Raw genomic sequence first — 15,006 nt, forward strand, 5'->3', positions numbered from 1 at the left:
GAAACCAGCGGGAAGAGAAGAGAGGAAAGGAAGAAAGAGGGGAACAGGGAACAACAGAATACAGTTTTGTTGTTGTTGTTGTTGTTGAAACCCTGTTTCCTCACTCTTTGAGGAGCTGAAAGTACTGTTTATTCAGGTTAAAATGATTAATTGATATATTACATTTTTAGAGTTTCAAAGCACTTGATAGGAATAGTATCTCATTTCGTCTCTAACAACTTTAACAATAGGTTGATCCTATTATTATCCTTATTTGACACATGTGGGAAATGAGGCTCCAAGAGGTTAACTGATTTGCTCAGTCACATGGCAATAAGTTGGGGTTGGGGTCTGAACCTGGGTCTATCTGTCTTCAAGTCTGGAATGCTCTACCGCTTTCAATACCCGTGATCTTACCAAAAGGTAAAGCCAGATCATTTTGAAGGTAGAGAAACTCTTTTAGTCAAGTTTAGGTAGATTACCATGCTAGTTTATCGCTTTATTGTTCAGTCATGTCCAGCTCTTCATGACCACATTTGGGCTTTTCTTGACAAAGACACTGGAGTGGTTGACCATTTACTTCTCCAGCTCATTTTACAGATGAGGAAACTGAGGCCAAAAAGAGTTAAGTGACTTGCCTCAGTTAGTAAGTGTCTGAGCTAGATTTGAAATCAGGATTTCCTGCTTCTAGGTCTGACACTGTGAAGATGGGATTAACTCTCCCCTGCCCATTTTTAGATTTAATCACCAAAAGCATATACACCCCACATATCCTTAAGTATGAGGAGGTCTGTGACCCATGTGTGCTATAGTAGGTGACAAATTAGAAACCCACTGACTGCCCCCTGGGCAGTTCTAAGCAAAGCTATAGCTTCAATTGGTCCATGGAAGGTGGAAGGAAGGCCCAGGAAGTGACAAAAGGAGGGTCTTTAAAAGTGTCAAGAACTTCCTGTGACCAGCTCTTTCACTCTGGAACTTGACCTTGAAGGGGCTCTGGCTTGGGACCTCAGACTGCTCTTCAATTTTCCCTTTGAACTACCACTTGGGTGAGTGAAAAAGGCTGACTCCCTATCCTGGCTTTTCTGGACGCACTAGCCTCCAGAGAGGCCCCTCGTCTTGGGGGAGGCCTCGTGGCTAAAACCCATGTTTAATTTATCTCTGGGGCCCCTTTGCTGGGGCCTTTGAAGCCCTGCCTAGTTCAGACCAGGCTGGAGTAAATATCGACTCGCTCTCATTTCCTTACTTTCACTCTCCCTTGATTTTATAAATAAATTGCTATAAAGTCATTCTGACTTGAGTAATAATTTCTGGCCACCACTCTTACAAATTTAGTCCAACCCTTTGATTTTTAAGCCTTACAACTCTGTCCACTGCACCACCTAACCACTCGTTTTATTAATGACATATATGAAATGTCTAGTGAGTCTTACCTAACTATGGACAAGTGGAGGTATTGGAAGAGTGTGACTCATTCTCTGATCTGCTCACCCCCAGACCCTCTAAAGAGCCAGAGGGTGCCACCATTCATACGTTACAAAAGGAGTCCCTGAAAAGGTGTTCAGGGATTAGTAGCAAGTAAACTAGGAGAGAGGTAGGTCATGCAGTGGATAGAGCACTGGACTGGGAATCCAGAAGACTCATTCTTTCCGAGTTCAAATCTGAGCTTAGACACTTACTACCTATGTGACCCTGAGCAAGTCACTTAACCCTTTTTGCTCCCATTTCCTTGTCTATGAGGTAGAGAAGGAAATGATCAACTACTCCAGGATTTTTGCCAATAAAACCCCAAATGGGGTCACAAAGAGTTGGACATGACTGAAAACGACTGACCAGCAAAACAAGAAGACTGGAGCCATAGGGCAAGTCTCTTCATATGTAGCCTAGTGAATTATCTACCTGTGATTGTTTAGTTAGCAAATTAATATTTTTCTTTAAAATAGAAGATAAGGTATTAGCTTAAAGCATTCTTTTGAGACCCATTTCATACGTAGGTGCTTAATAAATGTTTATTAACTTGACTACTTTATCAAAGTCTGTTGGCTGGACTCAAGCTCTAGAATAACAATAGCTCGGAGTGATATAATGCTTTGCACAATATTATCTCACTGGATCCTTACTGTAAGAGAAGCAACATTGTTATTGTGATTATAGGTAAGGAACTGGAGGCATGCACCAGGTAAATTATTTGCCCAGACTGAGACTGGATTTGAATGATTCAGCTGACTCTGAGTTTAGCATTTATGGTCCTGGAAGGTCTGCTACCCAAAGACAAACCTTGCTAAGCTCAGAGAACTTCATCACAAATTTGGTGATAAAGTAATGAAGATTTTTGGTCTCAGCAGCTCTTGAAAACCACCTACCAATCCATGGAGGGTAATCAGTATTAGTGGAGGGAATGTACCCATGATGATGAAATCATAGATCCCTAAAGCATTGAAATTATACCGACTGGCCCCAAAGAAAACCACCAAACTGGTTTCTCAAGGGAGCTAAATTGGTAGATTTTGTGCCAAAAGCAGGGCATAAACCCCAACAAAACCTGAACCACCCCTGAAGGCTGCAGAGTTGAACATCTCATCCTGGGTACCAACATATGGGGGTTCTGCAGAATCTATGGCTCCCTCATTTCCCAGCATTACAGCCTGTCCACCCCTACTCCTAGCCCCCATTTGAGTATGGATTCTAACTTCCCTCAACCATCACTCCTTCCTTGAAGTTAGCTCTTGATGCATTTCACTCCCATCTCTTCTCCTGACCTTACCACTGGGGAAAGCCCATTTTCGATGGCATTGTTATCACTGGTGTGAATCTTGGTAAAATCAGATCCACATTCTGAGTTGGGAGGTTGGTCTCCCAAGGATGACTGGAGTGGGGAAGGGTTGCACCCAAAGGAAGGAAAAGGAAAAAGGACAGGAGCTTGGGGAGGTGGTAGTAGAAGTGAGGAAGACATCGTCTGAGCCCTTGAAGAGGTCTGGGGTCCGTTCCAGTATCTGGACTGGAACCTCTAGGCCAAGGGCTGCTCTCCTTGTTTGGATCATGGATCATGGACTACTGTAGGCAACTCAAACTCATGGGTTTCTCCTCTTGGAATAACGTTTTTAAATACATAAAACAAAATACATAAGACTACAAGAAATAAGTTATGCTGAAAAAGCAAACCAAGTTCCAACATCTCAGGGTAAGAACCTCTGCTCTAGACCATTTGAAATGGTTAGCCTACTCGGCCACTCTGGGCCTCAGTTTCTTCCTTCACCCGAAACAGAAGGCAGATGGATTGGAGGACCTCTAAGTTCCCTTCCAGCCCTAGAGAAGCCTGTGAGCAGACTGAGAGCTGAAGCCAGATGGTCCAACTCCCTCCTTTTCCAGATAAGGAACTAAAGAGACTTGGGGAAGGTCAGCTTGGGCTGTAAATTAAGGGGAGAAAAATGCCATAGGGTCAAGCATTGCCCTGTTTGAAACAGGCCCATCTGTGAAATGTAGATTTGTTTCACGAAAATAAATAGTGTGGGGAGGACAGTGAGAGTCTGCTCTGTGACACAGTAACTTTCCACCCATTTAAAAGATGGTTTTACTTACCCGTCTCCCCCAAACCTCCTATACAGAGCCAACTGGGAATGTGTCTCTAGTATCAATCAATGAACAGACATTGATTAGGCTCCGAGTACAATGAATAAAACCTTTTCTGCTCACAAAGAGCTTACATTCTAAGGGGGAGACAACAGGGATGTTTATAAATTAATTCAAAGGAAATCAAGGGAGACTGGAGTTGTGGGGGGGAGACTGGGAGGGATCAGGAAGGGCTTCTTGGAGAAGGAGATGCTTGAACTAAGCTCAGAAGGGAAGGACAGATTTTAAGAGGGAGAATGCACTCTAGTCATGGGTACAGCCAGTGTAAAGGCCCATAGGTGGGAAATGGGAGTGTTGTGTGAGAGGAAGAACAAGAGAGTTAGCAAGAGTGTGTGAAAGCGGAATATTGTACAATAATGCTAGAAAGGTAGGTTGTGAAGGCCTTTAAGTGGCAAGTGAATTGATCAATAAGCATTTATTAAGCACCTTTAGTCTCTTTTCTGGAATGCCAATGTTCTGTACTTGACCACAGGCTGGCTCGAACTGATCATTTCAGCCTCATCTCCTTAAGCTAAATTCTAGTTCTCAGGATCCTGTCAGCTCTCCATGATTTTTCATCTTAATTTGGCCTTAATTTTTTCATTCAAAAAACGCAAAACTTTAGAAATATGTTCGGAGACCAAATATAGTCACTTGGATTTAAACAAGTTAATCTGAAAATTATCTTGAAGATTGAGCAAATCATTTAATGGTTCTGAGCCTCAGTTTCCCCATCTGTAAAATTAGGTGGTTTTATTGAATAACCTCTGAGGTCCCTTCCTGCTCAAGATTTGTGATTCTCTGTAAACCCGATTGCCCTGTGCCTCAGTTTCCTCATTTGTAAAATGAGGGGGCTGACCCTTCTTAATCTGGATTTATGATCCTATATCATCTTAATTTCACCTTAAAGAAGAAAAATTCTGCAATAAGTCCTATCCCAATGGGGGAGATGGGAGCTTGACTTGAAGGTGGTTATAGAAGGCAGGAAGGGCTGGGAGAGGAGACATCAACAGGTGGACTGAGGGTGATGCTATAGACTATGGCAACATGGGCACACAGGGGAGAAAAGGAGGGCAGCACTTAGCAGCACTTAGCCTCGGCTCCGGACAGGTCAGAAGGGCTGACCACCTACGTGATACAGCAGACGTCATAAAGGAAGCAGGATGAGGGTGCCATATTTAATAGCCATTGTAAAAATGGACATTTGAACCCTAGACTTCAGTGCCCAGAAGTCCTTGGTATTTCCCAGAATTCCCTATAATCTCACCTGAGTCTCCACCTGGCCATGATCACAATGAGTATTTAACTGGCAGTAATGCCTCCCACTCTCTCTTCCATTCCATTGCAATGATGTAGTAAGTAAGCTAAGCGCGGGGATTCTGAATTGGCTAATCAGCCATGGGCATGTGGTTATTATTGTGTATTTTCTTCATTCCTTGATTTCTAATAATCCTTAATAAATCTCATAAAATAATATTTTTATTACTAGAGGCTAATTTAATTTTTATACCACTCATGCCCTACACACATGATCAAAGGGACTTGGGAGGCCCTCACCTTCTACTGGGGTTCAGGGAAAAGGGCCCTGTGTTTGGAGGCTCAGCAAACCTTGTCTGTCTCGAATTATCTGGGTTACCTTGGACAAGTGGCTTCTCGTGGCCAGCCTCCATCTTCTTCGTTATTAAATCAGACAATGGGACTAGACCACCTCTAACAGATTTCTCATTTTTATTTTCTATCATTTTGTGAATGTTGGGCTATCCAAAACCTCCAGGCTGGGAGACAGAGGTGGAAACAGTCATAGGATCAGACAGATCTGTAGCTCTAGATGTGAGAGGAAACTCAGAACCCAACCTCTCATTTTACAGATGGGGAAACTGAGGCACAGAGCCTACGTGACCATCGAATGAGCTAACAGGTAAAGCATGTTTTGTAAGCCTATATAAATGCTATTCATTCACTCTTAATAATGACATTGTTATTATTATGGGCTAAGATTATACAGGCAGGCAATAGCAGAGCCAAGAGTCAAATTTAGGTCCTTTGACTCCAAATGGTTATCCTGTTGCATCAAGTCCTGTGGCTAAGTAGTGACAGAACTGTGCCACAGAACCAAACTTTTGGAGGTGCAAAGGTTCCTACAGGTGATCTAGCCTGACTGGTAGAGTGGAAAGGCCAGAGCCTGGCCTGAGAGGCTCATTCTGCCTCTCCTGGGGGACTCTGGGCCAGCTCCTTGGCCTCTCTGGGCTTTGGTTCTCTCCTTAGTAAAAGAAAGAGGTCACCCAAGCTGGCCAGTGTGAGTCTTCTTTCAGGTCTAACTCTGGTCCTGTAGATCAGTGACTTTGTTTTATAGCTGAGGGAACTAAGGCCTGCAGAACAAAGTACCTCACCCAACGTCACAAACAGAATAAACATTAGCAGTGCCAGGGGGGCCTACCTAGGGGGCCTGATGCCCAATTCAGCCTAGAGCTTGGGAAGAGGAAACCCAACAAATCTTGAGTGCAAGTGGGACTAGAGTGCGGCTTTCTACCCCAAAGGTCTCAGACGTATTGGTAAAAGCATTAAACTTTTATTTTAAAAATGTATTAAACCATTATTATTGGCTCCCTATAGGAAAAAAAAAATGGACAACGTGCTTTTGAGTTTAACCTGCATTATTAATCGTTTCTCCATCACTTTCTTAAGTCAAGATAATCAATGAAACAATAGACCATGCTCTGATTTGTAGTGTTTCTTAATTAAATTTAATCATTGATATGCTGTGTCCAGCACAACCCTGCCTGGACTGTACTTTTCTACCTTCTCTTGAGAAAGGCCTTTTCTTTTCTTTTCTTTCTTTCTTTTCTCTTCCTTCCTTCCTTCCTTCCTTCCTTCCTCCCTTCTTTCCTTCCTTCCTTCCTTCCTTTTTCTCTTTCTTTCTTTCTTTCTTTCTTTCTTTCTTTCTTTCTTTCTTTCTTTCTTTCTTTCTTTCTTTCTTCCTTCCTTCCTTCCTTCCTTCCTTCCTTCCTTCCTTCCTTCCTTCCTTCCTTCCTTCCTTCCTTCCTTCCTTCCTTCCTTCCTTCCTTCCTTCCTTCCTCTCTTTTCTTTCTTCCTTTCCCCTTACCTTCCACCTTAGAATAAATACTATGTATGCACATTCCATGTATGTATGTATGTTATAAGACAGAAGAGGGTAAGGGCTAGGCAATGGAAAGCCATTTCTTTTCTTTCTTTTTTTTACACCCTTACCTTCCACCTTAGAATAAATATGTATGTATGTTCTATGTATGTATGTATGTTCTAAGACAGAAGAGTCTAAGGGCTAGGCAATGGAAGGTCATTTCTTTTCAACAGGAGACAATTCAATCTCAGCTAATTCAATCCCAACCACCAGCTGGAAATCCATTTTGGCCCATAATGGCAGCAGTTATTGCCATTTGATGACTTTTCCTTCTTTTTTCCCCACCCAAGTTAATGGGAGTCCTAGAACTCAGGGTCAGGAGTCCCTGCCTGGAGCTGTTCACCAGTGGGACCCTTTTCTGCTGTCTCTCCCCTATGGATCCCTTACCTCGCTTTTGCCTGTTGCTGTTGGGACTGGGGTTTGGGTTCTTGCTGGTAGAATTTTCTAGTCCCGATGACTCAGGCTTGTTTTCATAGATACTTGCTGATTTTCTGCTATACCTTCAGAGAAAGAAACATAGATGTCAACAGGAGAAAGTAGGAATGAAGGGTGTGTCTGTATCTTTGGGCCATTCAAGCAGTATTCACAAAATATGGTCTCCATCTAAAAAGCTGGGTTATTCAGTCCAACTCACAGGATCTCTGGAGCAGAGAGGGGATCTGAGAGGTCACCAAGGCACAGAATCATAGATTTGGAATGGCAAGGGAACTGGGAAGCCATTTAAATCCAACTCTCTGAGGAAACTGAGGCACAGAATGATTCAGTGACTTGCCCAGGGTTACAAAGCTAGGAAGTAAGAGCTCAGAATTAAAGTCCATATCCTAATTCCTGATTTAGTATATTTTTAATGGTCTCACACCGTCTCAGTTCAATTCAGTAAGGGACCTGTTACCTACTTGGGGGAAGGATCAGGCATTGGGCGAATGGAGACCAAAAAAAAAAATTAAATATTTCCTTGTCTGAGAGAGATGACAATGTAGATATACCATCGTAGTCCAACCCACATGATAAGATTATAAATTAGAAAAATTACCCTAGTCTTATTGGCTGGGGGTGGGGGTGGGGTCACTGAAAATCACAAAAGGCAAAGTTTTGCCCCCTCTATTCTTACAAATGACAAATAACAACTGCCCTAAGTTGGAAAGAGGCACACCATTACGTCTCATTATCTCTGTCTGTTGCCTTCTACTAATGGGACCAGCTGGAAAGGCTTTAGGGGTGTTGTGTGCTGAGAACCTCACAAACTGTGACATCTGATACCCTGTAATCTCATCAAGTTGACTGTGGGCTCCAGCGAGCGGGTCTGGAGATTCTCTCATAACACATGCTAGCCAAAACTGGAAGTAAAGTAAATGCCTATTGATTGAGGAATGACCAAACATGTTGCAATTTCTGAATGCAACGGAATATTATTATGAAGACGACAAAAAGTTTTCACAGCCAGTGCTGGAAGGGCAAGACTCAAACACTGCTCCAGGAGCTGCCTGTCGATCCAACTCTTTTAGAAGTGTGCCAGGAAAGGAACAGACCATCCCCTTTGACCCCTTTGAGAGCAATGCTCTCCCACTGAGCACATACCTCAAGGTGACCAAAGACCAAATGAAAGGTTCATCATCACAATAACTAACATTTATATAGCACCAACTGTATACTAGGGACTGAGATAAGTGCTTTACAATTATCATCTCATTTGCTCCTCATAACAATCCTGGGAGGTAAGTGCTGTTATTATATCCATTTTACAGGTAAGGAAACTGAGGCAAAAGAGTTAAGTGGCTTGTCCAGAGTCACACAACTAGTATGTGTCTGGAGCTAGATTTGGACCCAGGTCTTCTTGATTCCAATATTCTTTTCATTGTGCCACCTAATTCCCATATAAATCAAGATATTCACAGCAGCATTTTTTTCTTGGTATTTAAGAAGTGGAAACAAAATGGATGCTTCTTGGACAAGATCAACCTGAATGAGGACTTTGAGGCCAAGAGGTCCCAGCCCCATATAGAATGGGCAAGGGAGGCCTAGGCTAGTCTTGAAGTTTTTAGAATTAGCTCAAAGTATCTGGATACTTGTTGCATTCCATAAAGTGGTCTGCCTTCCAGAGAGGCCATCAGAGCTCTGACTCTCTCTTTCTCTCCCTCAGCATTGATCTTCTGGGATAATCTTAGAGATTCCTTGACTCCACCATAGGCCTTGGGCCACATATCACTTAAATTAGCATCCAGATCAAGAAATGCTTAGGGGATTTGGACTATCCCAAAGGAGGCATCCAGGAGCACCCAGAAATAATCTAAATAGGATTTGTCTCTAAATCCACTCAGGCCAGAGTCATTCCGTTTCTTTTCAGCCCTGGGTGTGGACAGCCCAGATTCTCATGATCAAGGACAAAGAAGTAAGATCACATCCACATCCATAGAGGGGCAGTATGATATATGAAGAGCTCTCAGCACATTATATAAATGTTAGCTCTTCTGATTATGATTACATAGTCACATCTGAGTTTGAGAAAACTCAGCGCATTTGGGTGCTCATTTGTGAAGGACCGACTGAAGGGAGCATAATTAAGAGGATACTTCAATAATCTGGGAGAAAGGTGAGGAGGATCTGAACTAGTTGTAAGTGGATGAATGAATGGAGAGAAAGGGTCAGATGTGAGAGATGTAAAGATTAGGCATAAATATGTGGGTGGAGGGAGACTGAGAAGTCAGGGACAATGACAAGATTAGAAAGCTCAGAGACAAGAAGGCTGGAAAAGGTGTGGAAGAAGGGATCTTTTGGGGCAAAGATGGTTTCAGATTTGGACATGTTGAACTTAAGATGGCACCAGTACATTCAATTTGAAGTAGATAACAGACAAAACTTCCTGAAGGTTGTAATGATTGAAATTCTCACAGCATTATTTCTTAATTTTAAATTAATTTTAAGTTAATCTGAGCCATTCAGACTGTTCAAGAAAATTTAAAATGGCCAGTGGACTCCCTCCACATCCAATGTGGAAAGGCACCAATAAGAGTGAGCACGGCAAAAGAGAGCTCAGTAAAAGAGCCTCCGAGGCCAGAAGAGAGAGCAAGAGAGCCCAAGAAACTCCTGGGCATGCAACATAGACCTTTTGTAACTTTATCCCTCAGTCACTCCCCTGGATATCCCCAGACATTTCTGATTGGTAAATAGCTACTGAGAAGGTAGATTTAAAGAACCCCAACTATTCCCTCATTATTTCATCTCGGGAAATCTTAAAGCGAGTCTTAAGGATGCCACATTCCTCCTACTTGGCATTTGGCTGTTACTACAGTCCGACATGATGGCTAGAGCTTGTTGGCTTCATTACCTAAGAGAGTTCTTGTTATAGATGACAAAAGCCAGACCAGTGAGATATCTTGAGGCCTGAGAGTAAATTACTTGGAAGTCAGCTGATCTTCAAAACTTGAGGTTCAAGAAAGACTTCACTTAAAAATCATTACAATTCAATATTTTCCACAAAAGTCAGCAGAGAGACATGGGCTGGATAGATTGGTATGGGAAAATGATCATTAAACCTGTGGGAGTTGATGAGCTATCAAAAATGGAGCAGAGGGAGGAATAATAGTGGGTCCAGGAAAGAACTATGGGGAACTTGGGGAGGGGGGGGAGCATGATCTGGAAGACAAGTCAGCAAAAGAGATGGAGGAGGGGTCAGACAGGTAGGAGGAGAACCAAGAGGGATTAGTATCATGAGAACCCAGAGAAGGGAGACTATCCAGGAGGAAAGAGTGGACAACAGTGTCACATACAACAGAAAGAGGATGAGGACTGAGAAAAGACCATCATCTTTGACAATTAAATGGCCATTGCTAAATTTGGAGAAAACGGTTTCAATTGAATGATGAGTTTGGAAGCCAGATTTCAAAAGATTCAGAAATAAGTCAGAGAAGAGGAAGTAGAAACAGCAAGTATAGAGAATTTTTCAGGAAGTTTGGCTGAGAAAGAAAGAAACATAAGACAAAACTTTGAGGGGACAGTAGGATCCAGTGAAGTTTTTTTAAAAGGATGGGTGATAGCTGGAGAGCAATAAATGGATAGATGATAGACAGATAGATGGATGTATAAGATGATAGGTAGAGAGAAGATTGTTCTTCAGTCATTTTCAATTATGGCCTGACACCATTGGGAGTCTTCTGTATAAAGATACCAGGATGGGATGCCATTCCTTTTCCAGCTCATTTTATAGATGAGAAAACTGAGGCAAATAAGATTGTGACTTGCCCAGAAAGATGAATCTTTTTTACTTCAGGACCTGTATTCAATCCACTGTACCATTAGCTGTCCCTGATAGATGATGGATGATAAGTAGACACATAGACAGATGAACAGACAGATGGACAGACAGACAGATGGACAGGCAGAAAGATAGATAGATGGATAGATGGATGGATAGATAGATAGATAGATAGATAGATAGATAGATAGCCCTTTTTAAAAGCATTTTATATGCTACTACGGGCTTAAAATGCTAAGTGCTAGGGATACAAATACAAGCAAACAAGACAGTCTTTACTTACCCCTAACAAACTTATATTCTAATGGGGGGCATCAATGCATAGGGAATCTAAAAAGGGGGACCCACGCCATGGCGGTTGGTAAGTAGAGAAGTCTAGGGAGAGAGTCCAAGTGGAGGTGAGGCAAAGCATACCTTAGATTCTTCCTAAAAAAAGTGGACTCAGAAAAGAAGTCCCAGCAGGGCCTCAGGACAGAGGTTTAGTTATTTTAGTCACTTTAAACCAAGCATTCTTTTTACTACCTCCAATTATGAATGGAAGGATGGAGGAGTAAGAAAGAAAAAACCTAGACAGTAAAGGTAAAGACAAACACAGAGGTAAAGGAGCAAGGGAGAAAGAGCTGGTAGGTTTTTAGGTGAATATTAATCAGATCACAACTCAAGATCAGTGGACTTTGGTTACCATCTGGATTCTTATATACCCTTTTGAAATTCTGGTCCATACTGCTAGGTTCCTTTCACCTTACAGCCTACAGAGATTCTGGTCAAATGAGGTGGCAGTAGGAATCATTCCCTGGGCTACAGAAATATTACCCTGAGAGCTGAGAAACTCAAGTTTCTGCTTGGATCTTGGCCTGATGGAGGTTGTGCTATCTTTGAGTAAGATCCATATACATTTTTTTATAGCATTGAATAGCAAACGTTGCTGTCTTGTTTAGAGAAGAAGGAACAGCATTTTCCAGAGCAGGGATCTGTAATAGCTTTCATTCCAAGTGAGACAATGGGCTCAGTCTCTGTGGAAGCCACCAAGAAGCCTAAGATGTCCTTAGGAGAAAACGAGAATAAGATAAATAGAAGAGAAGAGGCAAAAAAAATTGGGAAAAAGGGGAGAGAAGAAACAGTGGAGAGTTGTCAAGTACCACCCTCAATGGCCTTGGCGACACTCAGTGGCTCCTGGGTAACAGAAATCCTGTCTTCTCTCTGGTACCAACAAGGAAAGAAGGAAAATATCAGTGATGGAAAACCAAGGAAGGTCGAGTCATGTACGTCTTTGTTGTGCTCTTGGTCCTGAAGAGTCTCCGGGTCATTTGAGAGATGGCAATCAGTCCTGATCCTGGAAGACAGTCATGCTGGGGACAAAGTGGAAGTGATAGTCTAAGGCAGCAGTTCTCAACCTCTCCATGTGTAGCAATGAGAATACATAATGCATATCAGGCATTTACATTCCGAATCATAACTGTAGCAAAATGACAGTTTGGAAGTAGCCACCAAAATAATTTTTTGGTTTGGGGTCACGGCAACATGAGGAGCTGTACTTCGGGGTCCCGGCATTAGAAAGGTTGAGAACCGCTGGTCTAAGGAGAGAAGCTTAGCATTTGAGAGCAGAAAGGGACCTAGGAATCATTCTATCCAAAATACCCATAATACAGCTCAAGAAGCCCGCTAGCTAATCAGTGGCAGAGCCCTAGGCCACAGTTAAGTATCTGGAGGGAGAAGATATTTTACCTCCCTATGCAGAATATGTGATCCAGATAGGTGGCACTGGCTATGGAGGTGGGAAGTGGGGTGAGACCAACACAGAATCATAACTAGCAATTTTTTTCCCTGGGGCAAATGTTGAGAAGAAGAGGTGGATTCCCCTGGGATAGGGCTGCCATTAAGGGGGTGGGAAGTTCACCAGGAACTTCCTAAATGGCTGCAGGAAGAAGGATACCCTGAAATGGGTGCCCTCACTGTGAGGAGAGTCAGGGTAATGGAAGATGTGGACCTTGGAATGTTGCTGTCATTATTCCCCCCAAACATTCCCATCCTGGGAAGAGCCCCCATCACCCCCACTCTAGCTGCGGTTCTTTCCACAGTCACTGAAGCCTCATGTGAAGGGCAGAGCTGGTGTCCATAATTACACCATCCACGGTGAGTCATGGAGCAAGAAGAAGAGACTCAGCCAAAAACAATGAAGTGTCCGGGACACACTGGCTCGGTGCCATATTGCTGCTCTTTGGCTCACAGAGCCCGATGCCAGGAAACTGGCAAGGCCAGGTTTCAAGGCCAGGAACCCTGCTAAGCTCTGGGAATATGAAGACAACTCAAGAAAAAACTAAAACAGCCCTTGTGTAATATTTATTGGGAAAGGGAATGGGATTGGGAAAAAGGGAGATAAAAGGAGGTTTGTAGCAGGGTGTGGAGTAGTTGAGGGGAGAGAGGGAACACTGCTTGGTGAGACAAGGGAGGGAGATGCCCCCTGCTCAGAGGAAGCCGCAGGGGTCCAATCAGGACGGTTTGTCTTTGAATGACTGAACTGAAGTTCAGCTCCCTCTATGACCAGAAAAGATAGTCCACTTATCTGACTGCAAATTCAAACAATATAAAGCTTAATAACTAGTTGGGATTGGAGTTTTTCTCAGCTTCAGACCTGAGGCCAGGCCCCAGAGGCTGGCGGAAAGTTTGTCCCTCTCCTACTCTCGTTGTTCTAATTCAGAATCTTAGCAGTACACAGAAAGCAAACAAGAACAATTCTGACCTTTAGAAGCCTGTGTCTTTGGGCTGAACCAAGAAGAGCATGCCAATCCAGACTGGGCTGAACAAGCTCCCTCTCCTCCAGCCCGAGGACACACGCCCCCTCCCAGCAGGCAGGAAGTGCTAGTCACAAGACCCCACTGCCATCTCCAGTTGGCCCTCCCCCACACAACCTGTTAGTCTAGTTTCCTTTCCACACTTGCCCTCAAGAAGCTTACATGTAAAAATACATGCAAGTAAAATAAATACAATAGCCACGAAGCCTGAAAAGGGAGGAAAGCAGCTGCTGAGCAGTATTTCACCAGTGGGAAACACCAGGGGGAAATCCTGGCCTTCTTCAGACGCACAAGATAGATTCCTAGGCTTCAGTGGGACACCCACAGATTCACAAATCAAGGAAACACATGTGGGAAGGAAGGCCAGATTCTGGGCTGTCAAAAGAATGTGGAAGTTCAAACTGCCTTGGGTTTTCGATGATTTTATTTTAAGCATGGAAAGAGGAGGAAGTACCCACCTTTGACAACAGTTTGAGGGAAGGAAGTTAAGACATTTTAAATGTAATTGAATTACTTCCCTCCAAAAATCATTTATTTCACTTCTTCGTTCTTTCTACATACTGTCTGCAATATTCTCACTTCTCTCTTTTGCCTAGTAGAATCCCTCCCTTCCTTGAGGTCAGCCCAAACATCATTTGCCATTCCCATCCACTCCCCACTCCCAGCAGTTGCCACTCTCCCTTCTAAGGCTTTGTGGCTGTTGAATTTGTTTTACATATACATATTTTTTAAATATGCAAGCTTCTAGAGGGCAGGGGCTGGTTTTCTTTTTCTTTTGGGAGCTTATCAGGATTCCTGGCCCAGAATAAGAGCTTAGGAAATGCAAGTTGATTGATGGAGCTTTGATCTTTCTTTGTGGCCTTTATTTTCATTTCCCTTCTTTGAAGACATGCTGCCCAGTATCACAGCAAGGTCTCAAGGCTCTTGGGTGCCCTTAGTGACTTTAGACTCACTGCTCCATCCTTTTTAAAGATCCTTATAGGAGAGGAGCTATCCCAGAACTCCCTATCCTTCAGGCTATTTTGGGAGCAAGCCAGGGAGTGGGAAGAATGTTGGCCTTGAAGTTGGGAAACCAGAGTTAGAAGGAAGCTTGAATCTGAGCTCTACAGTATCACCCACCCCTGAAATGTCCTACTTTAGGACACCCCTTCATTTGTGCTCTCTGGAAAACCTATCTATAGTGAACAAACAGCCTCTTGACTTAAACCTCTTCTTTT

At 43.1% G+C, this 15,006-nt stretch overlaps 1 protein-coding gene across 1 annotated transcript in view; it reads right to left on the reverse strand.

The window, feature by feature from the left end:
• Window positions 1–15,006, reverse strand: part of MCF2L2 (MCF.2 cell line derived transforming sequence-like 2) — a 306,817-nt gene that overhangs the window by 27,792 nt on the left and 264,019 nt on the right. Inside the window, exon 26 of the mRNA XM_056808456.1 lies at window positions 7,133–7,245. Within this exon, the coding sequence (XP_056664434.1) occupies window positions 7,133–7,245 (113 nt within the window). The remainder of the gene's footprint in view (window positions 1–7,132; window positions 7,246–15,006) is intronic.

This window comes from Monodelphis domestica, chromosome 8 (genome assembly GCF_027887165.1).
Source record: "Monodelphis domestica isolate mMonDom1 chromosome 8, mMonDom1.pri, whole genome shotgun sequence".
NCBI lineage: Eukaryota > Metazoa > Chordata > Mammalia > Didelphimorphia > Didelphidae > Monodelphis > Monodelphis domestica.